General features: G+C 42.9%; 1 protein-coding gene across 2 annotated transcripts in view; it reads right to left on the bottom strand.

Moving 5' to 3' along the window:
* The window catches only part of me1 (malic enzyme 1, NADP(+)-dependent, cytosolic), a 598,180-nt gene that overhangs the window by 64,897 nt on the left and 508,107 nt on the right, over positions 1 to 25,176 (bottom strand). For both annotated transcript variants that reach the window (XM_041187865.1, XM_041187866.1), the window contains exons 10-11: positions 5,856 to 5,961; positions 670 to 812 (exon numbers count right to left, since the gene is read on the bottom strand). In XM_041187865.1, coding sequence (XP_041043799.1) covers positions 670 to 812; positions 5,856 to 5,961 — 249 coding nt within the window. The remainder of the gene's footprint in view (positions 1 to 669; positions 813 to 5,855; positions 5,962 to 25,176) is intronic.

Genomic DNA, 25,176 nt, shown 5'->3' with positions numbered 1-25,176 from the left:
ACTTTATGGCTTTACCTTCAACAGAATGAAACTTGCTGTTTGCACTGCTGAATAAATATTAATCATGTCACTTAAATCTGCCTCCAGCATGTATTTGAATCAACATGTTGCGATTTTGCAGAGTCCTCAGGAAAATAATGATATCACATTTGCTGCACAGAAACTGTGACAATTTAGCCCTTAGGATCAAAACTCCGTTGACAACCCAAGTGTATCAATATCAAACAGCAGCAATGCTTTTCTTTGCAGTTGGGATTCCCTCACAAGACAACATTTCGAGTGCTAATATCCCAGAACTACCAAACACTAAATCAATCAGCAAAGTAAAGCTATTACTGAACCAAAATATATTAATCTATTACTCTGAATTAACTCCATCCTTCTGGGCCATATAAAATCATGAAAAGCAACTATAAAATGCCGTCATTCATAGGCATCACTTTAATGTTCACCCTGGAATTGCTGGGCTCCTTATGAGTTGCATTTTGTATGATAAACCAGTCATGATAACCAATACATTGTAGAATTCTAATAATATCATTTTAAAATCAGCGGTGAGTTCAGAGGGCAGTAATAATTAATTTTGTCAGTATTGTCATTGGAATTTTGGATGGTGTATCATTAATTATAACAGAAAGTGAGGTTACTTTTATATACTGGATACAATACCTTAGTCAGCTGATAACATTGCTCAGCAGTGCACTCTGCTTTGCTGGTCGGGTTGCTTAAAGCAAATATAATTGGCTGCTTATTGAAGCTTGCCATGTCTTTGATAATCTGCTCTGTAAATGCGCCACCAATTGCAGAAACTCCTGAAAGAAACAGTCAAATAAAATCAATGCACAAGAATCTTTTCCATGTACTTTAAAAGCACGGTTCACACTCCAAATGAAAAAGCATGGAACAAGATACTACAATAAAAGATCAGGAATGGGAGCCAAGAACATTTTTCAACTTACACTGGACAGAATTCATACAAGTACCATCAACAACTACATACAAGATGACCCACTTCCAACATTCAATCCACCCAAAACCCAAAACAAAAAATAAATGAACAATGTAGGAGATGCCTGATCATCCCCCCTCAAGAGAAAGCTGGAAATGTGTTTTTAAGATTTACACTGACTGTTCCATAGGTCAGTACTACTGTAGGGAGCAGAAGTCAGCTATCTAAGAGAAGCAAACAATGCTAGAAAATATGTACAAGAGTGCAAGACCAGGTAGAGTAGATAAATATACTATCTAAAGCTACTTACATTAAGTAGCGAACAAGGGTTGAAACCTTAGTCAAGTGATAATCAGGCAAAAAAAAAGCAGCAGCCTCTACTCGTTGACTGCTGTGAATGGTTGTAAGTCTAATACACTTAATTTGTCTCGATGCATTTTTCAGTCAATAAACGTTTGCAATTCAATTTTCTGGAGCTCAACAATAAATTATAACAATGTTGACACAAAGAATATATCATAAAAAGGAAAACTTTTGAAGAAGTGAGCTCCATGTAATGCCTCATCATATACTAGTTTACATGAACACAAAACAATATTAAAATTGCAATAGAATGCAAATACAGATCACCATTGCAAACAAATGTTTCAGAGTAATAGCACCCAAAAATATATTATGTGAACATGTTAAAATACCATAACACATCAATGGTACATGATTCGGATAAAAATAGTTAACAGAATTTCTGTTTCTATCCTTTCTCCAAAATTAAATGTTTGCTAAACATGAAAGCACACCTTCATAAGGGACAGGAATTTACGAGGCTCTACCGGGCATGCTTTTGGCAAGTTAGTCACGTAAACTAGGGCAGCTGCCAACGCCACCAACTTATTCCTATCCCCAAGCTCATCGCCATAAGATGGGAATGAAAGCCTGCATGCCCTAATAAATAAATAAGCGAGGGTTAACTTAGCTTGTTAGCAAGCCAACTGATCCCAATAATACGCTGCCCACGCCGACAGGGGGTTGGTGTGGGCAGGAGTGGCAGGCCATCGTTTAAAAAAAAACTTTGCTTTTGTGGCTCACCCAGTTCGCTAGATTTCAACTTTTCTGTGCATTCTTGTAAGCATTTTCCCAAGTTTGGCGCTGCATTATTTGTTGGCTATGGTTGTTTCAACTACACATGTGAATGCTTTGCCTTTTAGGGTTACGTACTGGCTTTGCATCATACCAAATGCTTCTGTGTATACATCCCACTACTTGCCTGTTTTGAGTTCTTGGGAACGCATTACTGGAGTCAGAGGCTAAGTGAGCAGTCTGCACAATGAGGATTATGTCTGAAAAGTGGTTACTTCATTCCCTTATTTGACTTTACTACTCAGAGCACTGGCAGTTCATTACATACAAGGCAAGAGAAAACTGAAAATACTTTTCATTAGCTAAGCTGCCTTTGGTCTCGAATATAACTGGGGAACTAGAAGAACGGTCTTATGGCTTGAGACATTGTTCAAGAATTATGCAATGAGTCTAACATGACTCTTACCAATATTGCATCATGAAGGACTGCTAATTCTCAGAAAGGCAGCTTCACTTGCAAAACAATACCTGTGCGCTTGGCTGTCTTAGAAAGGGACTTATATAACTAAACTGCCCTTTGATAGATTAAGTTATGTTACAAGAAATGGGATTCCCATATAGAGTTCAATTAAATTCACTTGGAAGGTGAATTTGGAGGCGCTGGGGGTAGGGTGCGGAGGCAGCAGGTGGTCAAATGGTTGGGAGGGTGTTGGATGGGGATCTCATTTCTTCCTCTCTACCTCCAATTAGGTCCGGAGCAGAAAGGCTTGCAGACATGCTTCCCATCCAGAGGCCAATTGTCGTATTCAACTAGTGGCAGGCGGAGGGCTCATCATCAGTGAAGGCTGCCCAGCAAACCTTACTGGGTTTGCTTGCGATCTTCTGGTGTGAGGGCGGGGGTGGGGGGGGGGGGGGGGGGGGGGGGGGGCAGGGTCCCTCATTCAAAGACACTCTTGTCCCGATCAAGAAGCCCAGCATTGGGATGTGGTGGCGAGACAGGAAGCCAGCACACTGCCCTCGCTGTCAACTTCCCTCCCAAGCGGCCCCTCCCTGGGAATCCCATCCTTAGCTGTGAGCAGGGGATCCATTGCCAATCCTCTGGGCAGGCCCCAGTGCAACACCAGCAGCGGCCACCACTCCCAGAGCTGAGATTTACACCCTCCTGGGATCTTAATTCAGCAAGGAATGTCCAGATGAGTGCCTGAGTACCTTGGTGTAGCACTGGGCTCCAGCGGAAAGTGGTGTGAGTCTCCCACCAGTTCATCAATGAGTGGCAGAGCCACATTGCCGCCACTAAATTCCGCCCTCAATCTATTTAGAAAAGTTACAGCATCTGTCAGTTTAGCTAATTTTAAAAAGTAATTTGTTCTCGACACCTGAGTGATGCTGGCAAAGCAAGATTCCCCATTTGTCCAAAAGCAGCATTGGGTCTTAAGTAATTGCCTTACCACATAGAATTTATTAGACTCTACAGCACAGAAACGAGCCATTTGGCCCAACTGGTTTATGCAGGCTTTTATGGGCTTGACAAACTTCCTCCCATCCCTCTTCATCTAACCTTATTAGCATAACCTTCTATTCCTTGCTCCCTCATGTGTTTATTAGCTTCCCCTTAAATGTAGCTTGCTCGCCCATGTCAGAAAGCATTAAGAGCCAACCATTTAATATAGGACTGGAATTACAAATGGACCAGACTGGGTAGGAGTAAATTCCCTTCGCTACATTACATTACTGAACCAATTGTGTTTTATTTACAACATTTTGGATCATCTTTAATGACTATCTGAAGGCATCTCACAAATTGTCAGATTGCCTAAGTTCAGTTTCACATCTTGCTATGGTGGAATTTGAACTCTCAGCTGCTGAGTGGCGAGGCCCAGGGTAATAGCCACTGCAATACTGTTAAGAAAGAAGTTGCAATCACAGCTGAAGAGAAACTCCAGAAGTAACTCCAGATCATCACTGCTGAGTTGGGAACAGTCTGCTGTTCAATGGAAACTGCCTGCATTTACACTACATAAAAAAAACTTCAGGATTGAAACACTACCCATTTACAGTTAATAATCAAATAGTGTAATCAATAGTTAAACTTACAGTAGCATTCACTATATCTTTACAGTTATATAACAACTTATATTTATATAGTGACTTTAACATAATAAAAGGTCCCAAGATGCTTCACAGGAGCATTATAAAATGAAAGCTTGGTCAAGAGATAGGTTTTAATGAGTGTGTTAAACAAGAAAAGCAAGGCAGAGGTCGAGAGGTGGGTGGAGGGTATTCCAGAGCTTGGAGTCCGGACAACTTAAAGTGCAGCCACCAATGGTGCAGCGGTTAAATTGATGCACAAGAGGCCAGAATTAGAGGAGAGCAGATATCTCAGAGAATTGTGGAGGAGATTGCAGAGGTAAGGAGATGCAAGGTCATGGAGGATTTGGAAACAAGGATGAGGGAATTTTAAAATCAAGACATTACTTTACCTGGGATGGGGGCGGGGTACTGTGGGTCAGCGACTACAGGGTTAATAAGTGACTAAGGCTTGATGCGAGTTAAGACATGGTAGCAGAGATTTAAATGACCTCAAGTTCACATAGGGTAGAAACTGGGAAAACAGCCAGGAGTGCGTTGGAATACCTGGAGGTAATAAAGGCATGAATGAAGGTTTCTGTTACAGATGTACTGAGACAAGGGTTAAATGAGTCAAGGTTACAGAGGTGGAAATAGGTGCTCTTAGTGATGGCATGAATGAGGTTGTATGCTCATTTGAAGGGAGGGGGAAGGGATGCGGTGAGCAGAAAAGAGGGGAAAGAATAGATTCATGGGGACAGCAGAGGCAATGGTTCAGGAGTGGCAAGAGAAGCCACTGCAAGTGATTCTCTGGCCATGACTATATAGATATGGGAATGGAACCAGGCAAGAGCAGTCGCACCCAGCTGGACAACAATGTAAAGGATAGTGTGGTCCAGCCACATCAAAGGCTGTACACAAGTCAAGGAGAAGGAGGTGGGAAAGGTTTACCATGGTCACAGTCACAAAGGACATCACGGGCAACTTTGATAAGAGCTGTTTTGGTACTGCGGCGGGGGCTGGAAACCTGATTGGAGGGATCCAAACCTGGAGTTTCGGGAAAGGTGGAACGGATTTGGGAGACTTGAGGGGAAATGGATGTTGGAGATGGAACAGTGGTCTGCAAGGACAGTGGGGTCAAGGGTTGGTTTTTGAGGGGGGGTTGGGGGAGGGCCAACACCTGAAGAGGAACCGTATACATGGGAAACAGGAGGGCAAGTTGGGTGGTCAGCAGTACAATGGAAAATGGGGAGCAATGGGGCAGGGGTGGATTTCATAGGCAAGATGAGCTCAAAGGGCATGAGGGGAGAGAGGAGAGAAACTAGTTAACAAAAGTTATAGGTAAAGAAAGTAATGCTTTGCTTTTTGGTGTCTCTGAAATAAATTATATTGACACATTGTTAGGCTGTAGTCCTCCTGGTGATTTAATTTACTTTGGACAATAATCGAGGTAGTTATGTAGCAGTCCAACATGAGAAAATTTAGGCTTGATGAGGAGGAATGAAGCACAAAACCTGCTATAACCGTTAGAATGACACCAGGTATCACACTGACACAGGTAGCAGGATCATAATAGTGAAGATAGCAGCTGGAGCTGAAATATGTTGCGCCAGTTAGCTGACCTCAGGGTGCCAAAAAAAAAATCCTATTTTAGTGTATGCTGCAAGGGGTAAATTTGAAATAGTGTTCAAAAGATTTGAGTAATGAGGAGGCAGATAGAGTGTAGGAGTTAGCAGAGAAAGCCAAAAAAAATGCAATGTACCTATAATTGCAGTAGGTTTGAGACACCGAACCGCATCATCCAGGTTCCTCACCTCTGGATGTGGGTGAGCAAACTGCAGCTTCTCATCGGTCAGGTTGGCACGTCCCTTAAAGACAAAACATATGAACAACACGTCAAATGTTATTGACAAAACTATTTAAAGCCTTCCTTTCTCATTTCTAATTTTAAAAAATATTTTGCGTGATACTGTAATGTCTCAGATGAGTCACCATACCATTCATGTGCTCATAAACAAGTCTACTATATTAAATTGCTCGACAGCTTTGCTCATACTAAAGTAGATGCATCAAACTCGAGTTAGTAGCATTATGATCAGCCCCATTCACACCAGCATCCAACGCATCAATCTATGTTTAGTCAAGGTTTCACATATCTTAGTGATGCCATTGGACTGCTTGTCCCCAACTTTCTTTAAGAAGGGAAACTTGCACAAATGCACAGTTGACAAGGTTAAGTCTGCCACTAAACGAGTGTGTAAATATTGATCGATGGGCACAATCTCTCATTCAGCCCAGCATCCATCCATAGGTCCCTATCTCTTTCCAAACCTAACAGATAGGGGGATTCGCATTAGGAAATGCAATGTTATCAAAAATGGTGCTGGGTAAAATACAATCTACAGTACCAACAGGAAAAGGAAGGAAGGGAAACCCAATTAAGAAATGGCTTAAGTATGCTCCCTGCAGCCCTCTTCATAAAACTGATTATTTAATGTCTCCTGTGAACTTACTGCCATCTAATAATACCCATTTCAACAGAGTATAATTTAGAACCATAGAACACTACAGCACAGAAAACAGGCCATTCGGCCCTTCTAGTCTGTGCCGAAATATTATGCCACTAGTCCCATTGACCTGCACCCAGTCCATAACCCTCCAGACCTCTCCCATCCATGTATCTATCCAATTTATTCTTAAAACTTAAGAGTGAGCCCACATTTACCACGTCAGATGGTAGCTTGTTCCACACTCTCACCACTCTCTGAGTGAAGAACTTCCCCCTAATGTTTCCCCTAAACCTTTCCCCTTTCACCCTAAAGCCATGTCCTCTCGTGTTTATTTCTCCTAATCTAAGTGGAAAGAGCCTACTCACATTTACTCTGTCTATACCCCTCATAATTTTGTAAACTTCTATCAAATCTCCCCGCATTCTTCTACGCTCCAAGGAATAAAGTCCTAACCTGTTTAATCTTTCCCTGTAACTCAACTGCTTAAGACCCGGCAACATCCTAGTAAATCTTTTCTGCACTCTCTCAATCTTACTGATATCCTTCCTGTAGTTAGGCGAGCAGAACTGCACACAATACTCCAAAGTTGGCCTCACCAATGTCTTATACAACCTCACCATAACATCCCAACTCCTATACTCAATACTTTGATTTATGAAGGCCAGTATGCCAAAAGCTTTCTTTACAACCTTGTCTACCTGTGACGTCACTTTCAGGGAATTATGTATCTGAACTCCCAAATCCCTTTGTTCCTCTGCACTCCTCAGTGCCCTACCATTTACTGTGTATGTCCTACCTTGGTTTGTCCTTCCAAAATGTAACACCTCACACTTTTCCGCATTAAATTCCATCTGCCATTTTTTGGCCCATTTTTCCAGTTGGTCCAGATCTCTCTGCAAGCTTTGAAAGCCTTCCTCGCTGTCCACAACGCCTCCAATTTTAGTGTCATCAGCAAACTTGCTGATCCAATTCACCACATTATCATCCAGATCGCTGATATCGACAACAAACAACAATGTTCCCAGCACAGATCCCTGAGGCACACCACTAGTCACAGGCCTCCAGTCTGAGAAGCAATCATCCACTACCACTGTCTGTCTTCTCCCACACAGCCAATTTCAAATCCAGTTTACAACCTCTCCATGGATACCAAGTGTCTGAACTTTCTGAAATAACCTCCCATGTGGGACCTTGTCAAAGGCCTTGCTAAAGTCCATGCAGACAACATCCACAGCCTTTCCTTCATCTAATTTCTTGGTAACCTCCTCGAAAAAGTCCACAAGGTTCGTTAAACATGACCTACCACGCACAAAGCCATGCTGACTATCCTTAATCAGCCCTTAGCTGTCCAAATAATTGTATATCCGATCTCTCAGAACACATCCCAATAATCTACCTACTACTGACATCAGGCTCAGTGGCCTGTAATTACCTGGTTTACTTTTGGAGACTTTTTTAAACAACGGAACAACATGAGCTACCCTCCAATCCTCCAGCACCTCACCCGTGGCTAAGGACATTTTAAATATTTCTGCCCGGGCCCCTGCAATTTCTACACTAGTCTGCCTCAAGGTCCGAGGGAATATCATGTCAGGCCCAGGGGATTTATCTACCTTTATTTGCTGTAAGTCAGCAAGCACCTCCTCCTCTTTAATCCCTATATGTTCCATGACACTACTGCTTGTTTGCCCTCCTTCCTTATACACTATGCCAGTTTCCTGAGTAAATACTGATGCAAAAAAACCATTTAAGATCTCCCCCATCTCGTGAGGCTCCACACATAGACGACCACTCTGATCTTCAAGGGGACCAATTGTGTCCCTTATTATCCTTTTACTCTTAATATACTTGTAGAAACCCTTTGGGTTTACCTTCACATTATCTGCCAAAGCATCCTTATGTCTTCTTTTTGCCTTCCTGATTTCCTTTAGTATTTTCTTACATTTTCTATACTCTACAAGTACCTCATTTGCTCCTTGTTGCCTATACCTGCTATACACCTCTATCTTCTTCTTAACCAGATCGCCAATATCACTTGAAAACCAAGGTTCCCTATGCCTGTTAACTTTGCCTTTAATCCTTACAGGAACATGCAAACTCTGCACTCTCAAAATTTTGCCTTTGAATGCCTTCCACTTACTGGACACATCCTTGCCAGAAAACAACTTATCCCAATCCATTCTTCCTAGATCCTTTCTCATTTCCACAAAATTGGCCTTTCTCCAATTTAGAAGCTCAACTCGAGGACCAGACTTATCTTTATCCATAATTAACTTAAAACTAATGACATTGTGGTCACTGGACCCAAAATGTTCGCCTATACATGTGGCCACAAATGGTCACCTGACCAGTCTGGTTCCCTAATAGGAGATCAAGTATTGCATCTTCTCTTGTTGGTACCTCTATATATTGATTTAGAAAACTTTCCTGAACACATTTGACAAACTCCAAGCCATCCAACCCTTTTACAGTATGGGAGTCCCAGTCAATATGTGGAAGGTTAAAATCTCCTACTATCCCAACTTTCTGTTTCTTACATCGGTCTGCTATCTCTCTACAGATTTGCTCCTCCAATTCTCTCTGACTATTGGGCGGTCTATAATACAATCCTATTAGTGTGGTCACACCTTTCCCGCTCCTCAGTTCCACCCATATGGCCTCTGTAGATGAGCCCTCCGGGCTGTCATGTCTATGCACAGCTGTGATATTTTCCCTGACTAGTAATGCCACTCCTCCCCCTTTCATCCCTCCCCCTCTATCACGTCTGAAACAACAGAAGCCCGGAACATTGAGCTGCCAGTCCTGCCCCTCCTGCAACCAAGTCTCACTAATAGCAATAATGTCGTAATCCCACGTGCCAATCCACGCCCTAGGCTCATCTGCCTTTCCGACAATACTCCTTGCATTGAAATAGATGCACCTGAGAACATTTCTATCACGTACAGACCCTTGATTTCTGTCTATAAATGCATTCCTCACTTGACCTTTATCCTTCTCCACCTCACTATCTGCTCTAACACTCTGGTTCCGCCCCCCCTTCAAATCTAGTTTAAACCCCTCGGAACAGCACTAGCAAACCCACCCGCAAGGATGTTAGTCCCCCTCCTGTTCAGGTGCAAACCGTCCCGTCGGAACAGGTCCCACCTTCCCTGGAACAGAGTCCAATTGTCCAGAAACATGAAGCCCTCCCTCCTGCACCATCTCCTTAGCCACACATTTAGCTGCATTATCCTCCTATTTCTAGCCACATTAGCACGTGGCACGGGTAGCACTCCTGAGATCGTAACCCTGGAGGTCCTGTCCTTCAACTTTACACCCAACTCCCTAAACTCTCTTTGTAGGACCTCCTTCTCCTTCCTATCCATGTCATTGGTCCCTACATGGACTATGACATCTGGCTGCTCACCCTCCCTCCTGAGAATACTGAGAACTCGATCCGAGATATCGCAGACCCTGGCACCAGGGAGGCATCAGACCATCCGGGATTCTAGATCTCTCCCACAGAACCTCCTATCTGTCCCCCTAACTATTGAATCCCCTATCACTACTGCTCTCCTCTTTTCCCTCCCTCCTTTCTGAGTTGAGGGTCCAGCCTCGGTGCCAGAGACGTGTCCACTACAACTTGTCCCTGGTAGGTCGTCCCCACCAACAGTTTCCAAAACGGTATACCTATTGTTGCTGGGAACAGCCACGGGGGTGCTCTGCTCTTTCTGTCTGTTGCCCTTTCCTCTCCTGACATTCACCCAGCTGCCTGCCTCCTGACTTTTAGGGGTGACTGTCTCCCTGAAACTCCTGTCTATTACTGCCTCTGCCTCTCGGATGATTCGAAGTTCATCCAACTCCAGCTCCAGTTCCCTAACTCGGCTTCTCAGGAGCTGCAGCTGGATGCACCTTTTGCAGGTGTAGTCACCAGGGACAATTGTGCTGTCCATGACTTCCCACATGCTGCATTCGGAGCACTCGACTGCCCCAACTGCCCCTACCTACTCCTAATTTACTTAAAGGACTTTACCCGGCCCTACCCCACTGGGAGCAAGCTAGTCCTCAGCCTCTGCTCGCCGAAGCATCTCGAGCCAAAGCCTCAAAGCTCCACTCCTTCACTGGGCCGCTCACACGCTGGCCGCTTACATGCTGGCTGCTCCGCTTCAGCTTCCCCTCCCTTTTTCAATTTCCGCTCTCTTTTTCAACTGACCTGCCTTCAAGATCCGCACTCGTTTTCAAATGACCGGTTGTTTGGTCATACAGAACTTGAGCATTGCTGAAAAAAAAAATACTGTGTTGAAGCTTTTCACCTTGCACTCATCAGGGCAATCACAAGAATACCAATGTCAGGGGAAACAACAACTTTTATAAAGTTCTTGCTTCCCCTGACATTGGTATTCTTGCGATTGCCCTGATGAGTGCAAGGTGAAAAGCTTCAACAAAGTGTCTGTTTTCTAGAGTATAACATACACAGTCTACAATCCACAATAGCAAGAAATGGTGTAGAAGATGGACACGCCACCAATTGCACATTTAAGTGTGGTGTTAGCCTTTAGAAGCAGTCATCGGCTACATCACTGATCCCATCAACTGAAAAATGAGCTGTGTCACATGTGTAGATTTCCAGTGGTACTTCTAGCCATCCAGGGAGCACCTAGAAATTGGGCTGTGTTCATACAAAAATTAGTTTTAAACCTCAAACAACTTAATTACCAAAAACTCTGTGTTAAACTAAATTTGTCTGAACAAAATAATTTTATTTGAGAGACAGGGCTGATAATTGCAGGTGAACAAACAGGAAAGATATAGACTAACTTCAACCACACAAAATTGCAACCAGTAGCTGTTGACAACAGATCTGCTCTTGAATTCTTTCATAAGCTTGACATTAGAGTTCAAAACCAACAGGAAATCATAAAATACTATACACTTGATTTCACAGCACCTCTTTAAAAGAAAGCTCTGCTTTTGGAGAGCTCTAACACCATTAAGGAGTAAACTTTCTTCTCGTCTCAGGGGAAAAGTGAGTTTGCGGTTTATTTGCCCAATTTTACCTTCCTTTAGCTTCATTTAAAATGGGTGGCCCATCTGACCACATCAGTTTCCCAAAAGGCAGGTCGGGTAAAAATTACCCTCTTAATTTTCATTAAACTTCATGTGGAATTCTATTCAAATCCCACCAACAAAATGTTCTTAAAATTTGTAAAAGAACATTAATAGTCAGATATTAGAGAAATTTTAATGACAAAAATAAAAATAAGGAAAGGTAGCACCAAACCATGATAAACAGCTGCTTTGGACATTGTATATTTACTTGTATTGTACAACTACAGCTTGTTATGGAGAGGAGGGGGTTTAATGTAAACAGCCCTGATTTCCCTTTCACAACCCGTCCATAAACAGAATGGTGTTTTTATTTTGATTTCCCCCTTTACAAGCAGTGGCGTTTTTCCCAACCCCTCAGCTTTTGGTGTGATCCAATTTTTATTCGTAACCGCACAGCAAACTTGAGACAGGGTAAACTCAGAGGGTTAGTTTATTCGCACACAGGGTGTTACTACGTAACCACCCCCCCCCCCGACCCCCGTACATTCATACAATAAAAAGGGGGATGGAGAAATAAAGATTTACAGGGCAAAGACCACAAAGAAAAGAATTATTGTTTCACCCGAGTCCAGAGCCCAGAATCAAAGTCCAGCCATTTTTAAAAGGTCACTGCCCAGCTTTGAAATTTTAGGAAGTAGCCATGGTTTTATATATTTTCATATATTTCATAAAAGTATAGTGTTTTGTATACAAGCTTTTGAGAAACTTTGTTGGTCCATTTAAAGACAAGTTCCATAGAATCAGAATAATATAACACAGAAGGATGCCATTAAGCCCATTGTAAATGCACCGGGTGTTTAGTGGAACTATCCAATTAGTCTCACTTCCCCAAGAGTTTATTTTCCTTCAAGTATATATTCAATTCTCTTTGACAGTTAATGCTGAACTTGAGTATCGTTGGAAAAAAGAGACTATTTTTGGTCAAAGGTTTTTGTTTTGCACTCATCAGCACAATTCAGAAGAAAATACCAACATCAGGGGAAACAACACATTTATACTGTATGAGAAGAGCGTGCTGATTGGTTGGCAAGTAGGCTCTGATTGGTAGAGGCATTGCCATGGAAAATATACCAGCTGGTTGTGACTGGCAGATAGCTGCCAAGCATTGTTTGAAATTTAAACCAGGCAGCTTGACTCTGTTGGTCAAGACATTGCCCTGAGGAATGAACCAGCAAATGGCTGTCACTTATTTTGTTTAGCTGAAACAGATGCAATGTGTGTAATTGTCCTTTCTGTCTGCAAACAAGGCTCTGTGTATTAATACATGTAGCTCCCAGTACATGCAAACACACCACACTGAGAGCCCGACTGACAATCTTAAATCGGTTATCAGCATAATTCTTAGCACACTGAAGATTATTTTAAAAATGTTGTCCAATCACAGAGCCACTTCTAATGTTGGATACTATTTTGGAGTTTTGCAAGTACAGGCTGGTTGGGTACGGTCCGTTACAAACAGCAGAAGGGACATGCTATTTGATACGATCCGCCAGTCTTTGGGACAAACAGCCTTTTTTCCTAGCCTCACACTGGCACTGAAATTCATACACCAGCATTCTCTTCTCACACAGTATAAATAAGTTGTTCCCCCCGACATTGGTATTTTCGTGCAAATTGTCCTGCTGAGTGTGAGGCGAAAAGCTTCAACAAAAAAGGCTCTTTTCAAGTAAAACTCAAGTTCTGTACTACCAAATGACTATTTACTGCTGAACCTTTTTCATCATCCCTTCAGGTCTTGCATTCCAGATCATAACTCGCTGTGTAAGTTGTTTTTTCTTTCTCATGTCTGGTCTAGTTCTATTGCTCAATCACCTCAAATCTGTGTCCTCTGGTTACCAATCTTTTTGTCACTGGAAACACTTTCTCCTTATTTAGTCCATCAAAACCCTTCATGATTTTTAACATCTTTATGAAATCTTCCCTCAACCTTCTAAAGAAAACAACCCCAGCTTCTCCAATACCTCCACATGACTGAATTCCTTTATCCCTGATAGAGCTCTAGTAAATCTATTCTGCATCCTGTCTATGGTCTTGATATCCTTACGGAAGTGCGGTACCCAGAACTGGACACAATACACAATACAGAACTGAGGCTGGACCAGTGTTTTTACAGAACTTTACAACAATGATGACTCGCCTTTATATAGCGCCTTTAACATAGTAAAACTTCCTAAGGCACTTCCCAGGAGCAATATGAAACTAAATGTTGATGCCGAACCACAGAAGGTATTAGGAATGCTGATAAAAGCTTGGTTAAAGAGGTTTTAAGGGGCACATTATGAAAGAAAATGAGGTAGAGAAGCAGAGAGGTTTAGTTTAGGAAGGGATTTCCAGGACTTGGGGCCTTTCTGAGCTGAAGACTGCCAATCATGAAGCAATTAAAATCAAGATGCCAGAATTTAGGTTAACTTCCTTCTTTTTGCACTCTCTGCCTTTATTTATAAAGTTAAGGATCCCATGTGCTTTCTTTGAAGGAAAAAAATAGCCTTCAACTTGTCTAGCCACTTTCAAAGGTTTGTGTACACACAACACAAGTCTCAGTCACAACTCCTTCAATATTGTAACATTTAGTTCACAATGCCTCTCTTCATTTTTCCGACCAAAATGTATCATTTCATACTTTTGTGTGTTAAAATTTATTTGCCATAGACTGGCGAAATGGACAGAGATATATGTCCTCCTAAAGTATGCTGCTAACCGAATTCCCAAGTTTTACATCAAGGCCTTTCAAGAGCCGATTATGTCACACAACAATTTACTGAAATGCACTCGGATAGAGAACCACCCCTTAACTGTAAGGATTGCCGATCAGGAAATTTGGAAATCATACCAGCTTTCTCATTAGCCAGCAGATGGCACCATCTCCCAGCAAATAGTTAAATCTCTTCCGATTTGTAATTGTGTGAAAAGTCTTCAAATTTTAAAAAATCAACTTTAGGCAATTCATCTCCCTTTACAAAATAATGCTTCATTTTCTCAAATGAAAATGTTAAATTTGAAGCAGGTGTGCCTGCATGCAGAATATTTAAAGTTTTGACAAAATGTGCATTGTAGATGAAGCAACATTGAAAACTTGCGCTTCTCAATGTTTTTTTTAAATTTCTTTCATGGAACATGGGCGTCACTGGCAAGTCCAGCACTTGTTGCCCATCCCTAACTGCCCTTGAACTGAGTGGCATGCCACACCATTTCAGACAGCAGTTAAGTGTGAGTCACATGTAGGCTAAGAATGGCTGATTTCCTTCCCTAAAGGACATTATTGAACCAGATGGTTTTATGGTCACCATTATTGAGACTAGCTTTCCAATTTCAGATTATTAATTGAATTTAAATTCCACTAGCTGCCGTGGTGGGATTTGAACCCATGACCCCACCAGATTACGAGTCCGCTATGCATTACCACTATGGATCCTGTTTTAAACAGGGTCTTCAAAACAGTAGTGCACCTTCTCAAGGGTAATTAGGGATGGGCAGCCCATGAAAGGACAAAAAAGTGTTACCCTAATATTTGTATTTTGTAATTTGTGTAATTTGTATTTTGATGATATTTCCATCAATCAAATTTCACAGTGTGGGCTGATGATGTACAGAAATGCTGAACTTTACAGAATGAAATCAGGTAGCATTCTTCAAAGAATCTATTTTTTTTCCACAGTACTCCTGCTGAATATTAGTGTACAAATGCTTAAAACACTTCAGAGTAGTATGAAATTCTTTTGCCTGGAGTTGAATAAAAACTTTAATCTATTATCTTAAATGGATTAGTTTCAATGTTTCAATATCACGCAGAGCAAAATCATACAGGTTAAGTGTCGGCATGTGAATTCCTTCAAACCCTATGTTCAAAGGTTCTTAACAAAAACAGAAATACCTGGAAAAACTCAGCAGGTCTGGCAGCATTGGCGGAGAAGAACAAAGTTGATGTTTCGAGTCCTCATGACCCTTCAACAGAACTAAGTAGAAATAGGAAAGGGATGAAATATAAGCTGGTTTAAGGGGGAGGGGGTGGGGGGGAAAGAAGGGGTGGGGGGAGGATTATTGGGACAAGCAAGCAGTGATATGTGCAGATAACCAAAAGATATCAAACACCAGGAGAGAAATGGAAAGCGATGAAGGTGAACAAGAGAGAGATTTGAAAATCCTGACGGAGAGTAAAACAAAACTTCTTCAAGGTAGGCATTTCTTGAAGAGAAGTGGCAGTCAATTGCTTGTCCCAACAACCACCCTCCTTCTTCCCCCACCATCCCCCGTAAACCAGCTTATATTTCATCCCTTTCCTATTTCTACTTAGTTCTGTTGAAGGGTCATGAGGACTCAAAACGTCAACTTTGCTCTTCTCCGCCGATGCTGCCAGACCTGCTGAGTTTTTCCAGGTAATTCTGTTTCTGTTTTGGATTTCCAGCATCCGCAGTTTTTTGTTTTTATCTCTGTGTTTAATTGACTGCTACTGCTCTTCAAGAAATGCCTACCTTCCAGAAGTTTTGTTTTACTCTCCTTCAGAACTTTCGAATCTCTCTCTTGCCTTGTTCACCTTCATTGCTTTCCATTTCTCTCCTCGTGTTTGACATCTTTTGGTTATCTGCTCCTATCACTGTCTGCTTGTCCCAACAACACCCCCCACCTTCTTCACCCCCCGACCCCTCCCCCTTAACCAAGCTTATATTTCATCCCTCTCCTATTTTTACTCAGTTCTGTCGAAGGGTCTTGAGGACTCGAAACGTCAGCTTTGCTCTTCTCTGCCGATGCTGCCAGACCTGCTGAGTTTTTCCACGTATTTCTGTGTTTGCTTTGGATTTCCGGCGTTCAGAGTTTTTTGTTTTTATTTCAAAGGTTCTTACTTGTGAACCTGATTCAAGAAGCCTGGGGATTGGTTGCCTACTTGTGCAATGCCATCAGTTTATTTCAGAGACCATGGGTCGAATGATATAAAGCATAAATCTATAAAGTTAAATAAGCAGAAGCAGTAAGGAATTAGAAGGTAAAATAAAAAGAAAATATCTACATAGAAAAGTGAAAGAAAACACATTTTTAACTCGGTAGTTCCAAGAAATTACCTCATTTTTCCTGCGCCACTTAAAGTAAATGTTGCCTCAGCAGTCAGGAGACATTCCAGAGCTCCAACATAGGAACATGTTGAAATGGCTGATGATAAAAATCGCTTATAGGTATAGATTGTATTTAGAAATTTATCAACATAATAAAAAAAATCAATGATTTGTCAGACTGTCTTTATTCCTATATCCATCATGTACTAATCATTGGAGTGCTTAGTTTCATAGGTTCTGGGGAAAGCCACATACTGAATCTATACAAAACTACCATCAACAATGATGCATTGGTGGTGCCATTTGTAGTCTCCAGCTTCTGAATTTTAAAGGCTCACAACTTGCAGCAGCTCATTTTGAACAAACACCAACTTTCCCAAAACAAAATCCCTACAAGACCACGTGGATAGGGCTGTTGTATGCAGAGGATATGCAAAGAAAATTATTCATTTTCTCCATTTTGCATGCGCTCCACACACCATAAGAACCTAGCAAAATGGTACGGACTTAGGGAAGGAAGGCCCATAAATAAGGACTATAACATATGCAGTCAGGGCTGATCTGCCAAAGAGTTTGTTGCATACTGCATTTCAACCAAGACTTTAATGTTTATAGATATGTGAGGACTACTCCAGTTAACAGCCTGTTACATGCTGTCAGTTGGAATCTGAAAGAGAGATGGCTTGAAAATGGCCAAATAATAAAAGCTGCTCCTTACTCTTCTTCCCTGCAAGATGCTAGTGATTAGCTTTCACTAGCCATCCACTTAGCTGTTTACTGTAAAGTCTTTACCCCGAATCCTAGCAATAGGAAAATGAGTAACTACCAACAGCCTAAGGTACTCTGTGGTTAAAAAAGTAACTATAGGTTTTGCAAACATCTGCGTAATGGAACAACAGGCCCCAATACACCTGGGCCACTGATCAAGGTGTGACCACTGCCTCTTGGCCTGCTAGAGTACACCAGGTCAGGGTAAGGTTTCCCTATGTTAAATGGTCCTGGTTGCACCTTGTGCCCACGCTGCAGCAGGGGGAATATAAATTCCAGCAAAGCCGCCACTTCTTACTACCCAGCAGCCCCATACATCCCCAGCCAGTGTAACGAGTGCCTAGGAGATTCTATTCCATGGCCAAGGAATGCAAGGCCTAGCATCTTTTTCTGCTGCAGATGACAGTGTTTAGGGTTAACACTGCAGTAGAAGGATTTGGCATATAGCGGGTTACCATGGGACAGAGTACAGTGCCCCAGACAGTGATGTAAGAGAACACATGACCTGCACCTAGGGGGTCAGGCTCGTGCTGGACAGCAAGCATGGAGATAGCTCCTTGCTTGAACCCAAATTTACTGTCCATTGTTCTTATCCTCATGAAACAAGTGCAGCAGCAGCTGGATGGAAGTCATCCACCCAGTTACCCAAACAACTGCATGGTGTTCCGGGATGGTCCCAGTCTCAAAACCAAACAGATCCATCTGTATTTGTGTCGACCTGACGTGGCTCAATAAAGCAATAGTCAGAAGTACATCCCATGTCATCAGGAATGAAAGCCTGACTAAACTCGGGAGAGCACTGTATTTTCAAAACTGGGTGTTAACAGCGGCCTTTGGCAACTTGCCCTTGATGAAGAGTCCACATTCATCACCCACTTTGGAGGTTCTGCTTTAACTGCCCGCCATTTGGAATCACTTCAGTGCCAGAAATATTCCATTGTATAATGTCGGTCATTTTGCAGGGCCTTCAGAAGGTCATTTGCCACATGTTCATGGTACAATGGTGGGTGAACATGACAAGAGACTCACAGCAGTTTTAGAGTGACTGCAGGAAGCAGGGCTGACACTGAATGACAAAATGCGAGGTTTTCAAAACGTCAATTTCGATTCCTGGGTCAAATAGTCGGCAATAAAGGCATCACGATGGATTCATAGAAAACTTAAGCTATTAGTGAGTTCCCAATCCCATCTTCGATTCTCACGTTACAGCAATTCTTGAGGATGGTGAACCAGCTGGCAAAATTTTTATCAAATTGGGGCACAGGTCACAGAACCTTCCAGACATCTGCTTAGTAAAGACCAGGCATGGTGCTGGGACTCTCACTCCTTGTAGAGGCCAGGTCACTGAGTATATTCAAGAAAGAAATTGATCACTTTTTGGATATTAGGGGCATCAAGGGGTATGGAGAGAAAGCAGGAATATGGTGTTGAGATAGAGGACCAGCCATGACCTTATTGAATAGTGGAGCAGGCTTGAAGGGCCGAAAGGCCTGCTCCTAGTTTCTATGTTTCTAAGAGCAAGCTTTCACTCACATCAAGGCGATGCTGCTCGTCACTGGCATTCTGGCCCACTACGACCCATCCCTGCCCACCAGCAAAGCGAATGCTGCGTCCACAGGCCTCTGAGCGGTCCTATTCCAGGAACAACTGGATGCAAGTTGCCAACCAGTTTAGTGAGCTTACAGATGGCTGTCGGACATGGAGACGAGATATGCTTTTATAGAAAAGGAGGGCCTTGCAGTCACATGGGCATGCGGGAAGTTTTCAGACAATATCGTCGGCCTCAAGGTTACAATTGAAACAGACCATAAGCCACTGCAGGAATGTACCAAGGTTCCTTAGAGAGTACCTGCCAAATCCACGGCCACTGCCATCTAGAAGGATAAGGGCAGCAGACACATGGGAACACCACCCACCTGGAGGTTCGCCTCCAAGCCACTCACCATCCTGACTTGAAAATATATCGCCACTCCTTCACCATCACCAGGTCAAAATCCTGGAACTCCCTTCCTAACAGCACTGTGGGTGTACCTACACCAGATGAACTGCAGCAGTTCAAGAAGGCTGCTTACCACCACCTTCTCAAGGGCAATTAGGGGTGGGAAATAATGCTGGCCCAACCAGCGATGCCCACATCCCATGAATGAAAAAAATTATTGGATGGGAAGGAGCTGGCAAAGATGCCTCCCAGAATCCAAAGGTTCCGCTGACACCTCATGAGGTTTGTGAACAAAACAGTACACATCCAAAGTAAAAACCAAACAATGGAAGATGCACTTTCCAGGGCCACAGTAGACCTTCTGACAAAATAGGACATCAATCTTACCGAAGAGCTGTTAGGGCACTCCCAATTGACTAGAGACACCTACCAGCAACCACAAGTATACTCCAGCCAATTCACCAGGAACAAATTTGCAGAGGAGAGTGCCTGCATCCACTGTTGCTGCCAACAAGGGTAGCCATAATAAAGACCAAGCAGTGGTACCAGGAAAGCTTGGTCCGAACAGCAAAAACATTTTACGGTCGTAGATGATCTCCTGGCCTATGATGAGCAGCTGTTCATCCCAATTTCCCTTTGGCCAGAGATCCTTCAAAAAATATATACCAGGGCTAGCTGGGCATCACCAAGTGCAGGAGACAGGCCCAATCCGCTGTCTGGTGCCCGGGCATTTCCAGAGCGATTGCAGACCCCCATAGCAAACTGTCAGGTGTGTGTGTGGCACAGGCAGAGCCCCTCATACCCACATTTTCCTATCAGACCATGGGAGGGGTTGGGCATTGACCTATTTATCTTCAACAGCAAATTGTTCCTTATAGCAGTGGATTACATTTCTAAATGGGTCGAGGCGAAGCAACAATATACGACTATTACAGAGACAGTAATTAAGGCACTGAAAGAAACATTTGTGAGCCACGGCATCCCAGAGAAAATCATGCCTGATAATGGCCCACAATTTTCAAATCAGTACATTGTGCACTTTGCCACCACACACAGCTCCCCAAGATACCCACAGTCAAATGGAAAGGCTGAAAGAGGGGTTCATACAGTAAAAGCCCTCCTAAAAAAGAACAAGGACATCCCTACAGCGCTGCTAACTTAGAGATCCACCTTGATACAATGCAGTCTGGCCCCATCCGTACTCCAGATGGGCAGGAAACTCTGCACACAATTTCCAAACCCGCAGAAAAAAACTAATACCAGAGTTGGTAACCAAGGATTACCAGGACATCCAAGTAAGACAGCAGTCCTACAGGCAGAAGGGTTCCACCTGCAACAAAAGGAATCACCCAAGCACTTGCTACAACTACAAAAGGGTGACAAAGGTCTGGATTGAAGACCTGAAGAGAGAGGGTACTATCAAGGAGGACGATGATCAACCTCAGTCCTAACTAGTTGGCACCCCACAGAGTACAGTCAGGAGAAACAGGAGTCTCCTCCTTCTCACTAGATCACCCATTCCCACAGTACAGCCAAGAGACATCGAGGAGGATACCCCAGATGCCAGAACAACCCCAGAGTCCAGAACCACCTCCAAATCACAGAGTTTACCTGCAATGACAGAGATACCACTCTTCCTATAGTACTATGAATGAGATATGGAAGGGTTATAATGCCTCCAGACCACCTGAACCTATGAACTCAGACTTGAAAAAGTGGGGTGGGGGAAAGAGAGATGGGGTAGTACTAATGATGTAATACATGGGGTAAACTAGAATAACTTGAAATACATTGGGTAAAGACTTGGCGGGGAGGTGCAGTATGAGAGTCTGGCACATGTAGGTTAACGTGGGGATGAGTACAATACCACCCACACAATGATGTAAGAGAACACATGACCTGTGCCTAGGGGTCAGTCTAGTACTGGACAGAGCCATGTGCACAAGCATGGAGACATCCCCTAGCTTGAACCCTTTTCTGTATATACGTGCATAGTTCTTGTAGTTGATAAATACATAGTTAACCTACTTAAGACTATGAAGATTTCATTAAGACCTACTGAATGGTATCCAACATCCTACAACACACTCTAAAGTCTCCCACATTCTAACACAGGTCTGGACCCAGTGTATAGTAGTTCTGGACTAATTAGTGGGTTTTCTAAAACTTAGTAAGAATGCACAGCAAGGCCTGGGGAGATTCAGGACAGATATGTTAAAACTGCCTTGTGTGGCAGCAAATAAAAAGTTATGAAAATGGGACAATTTATTGACCCAAATGAAATTGAGAACCAGGCTTTCATTAAAAACTCTGCTTGAACTCAGAGGAGAGTCTTGTCAGAGTGCCAAATCAAATTCGCAGACCTAAAATAATTGCTTGCAGTTCACTAACTCTGAAGTTGAAACCAAATATAGTGACAGCACAGTACTCAGTGCATGAAACATTATCTCTCTAGGAGGTTCGAACAGTGGCTGTATTAAGTGGAATATTAAAATAAGAGCACAACTGGAAAACAATAAAGGCTCAAAGTTGGCAATTTTAAACCTCAAATTGTGAAAACAGACCTCCCCTGTGAGAACTCTGCCTTCTTGTTGCCAAGATGAAGAACTCAAGTTTTCAGACTCATAAGGGCCCCAAGATCGCTCAGTCTTTTCAAATTTTTTGAAACAATTGCAGGATATGGGATAGCAGTTAAACGCATCCAGCTACCTTCACATCCGCACTGACACGATTTCTATCCTAGAGCAAAAGCATGAAATCTGTTGGTCACCTCCAGATGCTTGAAATATCTTCAGCAATCTCATGATGGATCTTCTGTCCAAGAGGATGAACTGTGAAGACAACAGTGTCTCCTGCTCTTTGTATCGCAGATGAACACTAAATCAGGTGATCAAATTAGTGGTCCATACACCAGTATGCCATTAGGATTACATCTTAACCAAGCAGGAATGGGTTCTTTTCCCTCTCCCTTCTTGATAACACAGCAAATCATTATACCATTTCCCTAATGCAAATATACAGGGTTAGCCCTATATCAACCATTCCAGTCAAAGCCCTGGTCCTTGCCCTGACTTTATAGGGCACAAGGTTTTACCTTTCATTTAAAAGAAGCACATGGACCCTAATTAAGAAAATTATAGACAGAATTCCCAGGTTCAAAATGACATTGAGGAGCTTTATTTTCATTAAATTTCAATATACGCAACAACTTTCCCTTCCTTTTCTGACACAATAGCACACCCCAAGCATATGATTGACTGGCTTAAATTAGCATTTGTCCCTCTTTTCACTTCATCAAGAAAGGTTCAGGCAAAAGCCTCTGGATTTTATGTGTCACTCACAGGCAGGAAAGCAGGCAGGTGGACCTGCAAAATAAGTCGGCAGCTATCGGTGGCATGCCTATCGTCAGTCCCACCTCTGCCATGATTTTACAAGTTGCAGAGATTGTGTTGGGTGGGCAGCCCCCCACTGACCCAATTGAGGCCCTTAAGTGGGTAGTTAACAGTTGGCACAAGAGTGCCCAATGTGCAGCCCAGCAGGTTCAATATTGTAATGGGTGGGAAGGGGGAGAGGCAGAGAAATGGGTTCCTCCTTTCTAGGTCACCAGTGCCAATTGGGGTGCTCCCCCCACCCATCCCCCACCCACAGTTTTCCTCCCCACATCCACCCTTGCCCTGCCCTGTCCAATGTGCCCCGCCTCAATGGGGCTTGCTAGCCCAAGATCCTGGCCATAACTGGAGGTCCAGATCCATCACTGAATGCCTCCTCTTTGGCATAGCTGCAGTACTAGCAGTGGCTATCACTCCTGGTGGGGCCACCAGTACTGTAGGGCTGCCAGCCTCTAATTGGCCAGCAGCTCTGAGGCAGGATTTCCTCCTGAAGAGGGGCGGATGTCTCACCTCAATAACTAATGGTCCATTGGCTGAAAAATTAAAACGAGTGGAGCTGGCACACAGAGGTAGGCTCGCCCCTGACATTTATGCTGGGGTGCAGGAGCGAGCCTTCAGTGTGCAACCCAGCCCAAGGCTTCTGGGACACATCCCAAACATCACTCAGCGATTGCAGCAGATCATTTTATTTCCTGTGCTGCGACCAAATATTGGTCATTTAAGACTCTGTACTTCTTTCTGACCTGGGAGCATTTACACTGGCACGTGGCAAGCAAAAGTACTAGTATCTCCAAAAAAACAAAAGACACAAAAGGGTTCCTCTGTGCCCAACACAAACATTGGATTCTATTTGGTGGTGAGCTTTCAGTTCTTCCAGGTGAGTAAATAAATACATTTTGTATTTCCCTAGAACAAGTTGAAGACAATTTAACACTTTTATCAGTAGTGTTAAACATTTCTGTTCATTTCAAAATGATGAGGGGTTCTGGTAGACTAGATAGGGAAAACTATTTTAACTGGCAGGACAGAGATTTAGGATATTGGACAGAAAGGGGGAAGACAGTGTTAGAGAAGAGATTTTTTGTTTTTTCTCAGCAAGTTATGATAATCTGGAATGGAAATCTGAAAGCAGATTCAATAGTAACATTCTTGAAGGACTGGATATATACTTAGAGGATACATTGGCAGGGCTATGGGGAAAGGACAGGGGAGGGGTGTGGAATTAGTTGGTAGCTCTTTCAGGTTCACTCCCTCCACCACCGCACAGTAGCAGCAGTGTATACCATCTATAAGGTGCACTGCAGGAATTTACCAAGGCTCTTTCGGCAACACCTTTCAAACCCTTGACCACTACCATTTAGAAGGAAAGGGCAGCAGACTCATGGGAACACCGCCATCTGGAAGTTGCCCTCCAAGTCACTCACCATCCTGACTTGAAATATATTGCCATTCCTTCACTGTCGCTGGGTCAAAATCCTGGAACTCCCTTCCTTACAGCACTGTGGCTGTACCAACACCACATGGACTACAGCAGTTCAAGAAGGCAGCTCACTACCATCTTCTCAAGGGCAACGAGGGATAGGTAATAAATGCTGGCCCAGCCATGGAAGCCCATATCCCATGAATGAAAAAAATAAATAAATTATATCACTATTATACAATTAAATTGGGGGAGGCAGTGGCATGATGGTATTGTCATTGGACTAGTAATCCAAAATGTAGTAATTCAGAGACCCAGGGTAATGCTCTGGGGATCCAGGTTCGAATTCTACCATGGCAGATAGTGAAATTTGAAGTCAATAAAAAAAAATTCTGTAATTAAAAGGCTAAGGGCAACCATGAAACCATTGTCGATTGTTGTAAAAACCCATCTGGTTCACAAATGTCCTTTAGAGAAGAAAATCTGGCCTATGTGACTCCAGACCCACAGAAATGTGGTTGACTCTTAGGTTAGATCCTATTTAAAGTACTGTGTTTACCAACCCTTAGAAAATATATGTTGCCCTTGGATGGGGTGCAGCGCAGGTTAACCAGAATGATATCTGGGCTAAAAGCATTAAATCACAAGGACAGGTTTCACAGACCGGTATTGCCTTGAGTATAGGGTTTTAAGGGATAATCTGACAGAAGTTTTTATTTATACAGATTAAAGGGCTTGATAGGGTGGATAGAAACTACTTCCTCTGCAGGGGCTGTCCATATCAAGAGGGTATAACTTTAAAATTAGAGGCAGGCCATTCAGGGATGATGTCAGGCAGCACTTAACGCAAAAAAAGAGTTTCAGATTCCCACTATCTCCTCCAGAAAACCGTTGAGGCTCAGTCAATTGAAAATTTAACAACTA

This window comes from Carcharodon carcharias, chromosome 5 (assembly GCF_017639515.1).
Source record: "Carcharodon carcharias isolate sCarCar2 chromosome 5, sCarCar2.pri, whole genome shotgun sequence".
NCBI lineage: Eukaryota > Metazoa > Chordata > Chondrichthyes > Lamniformes > Lamnidae > Carcharodon > Carcharodon carcharias.
This window is presented reverse-complemented; position numbering and strand designations above follow the sequence as displayed.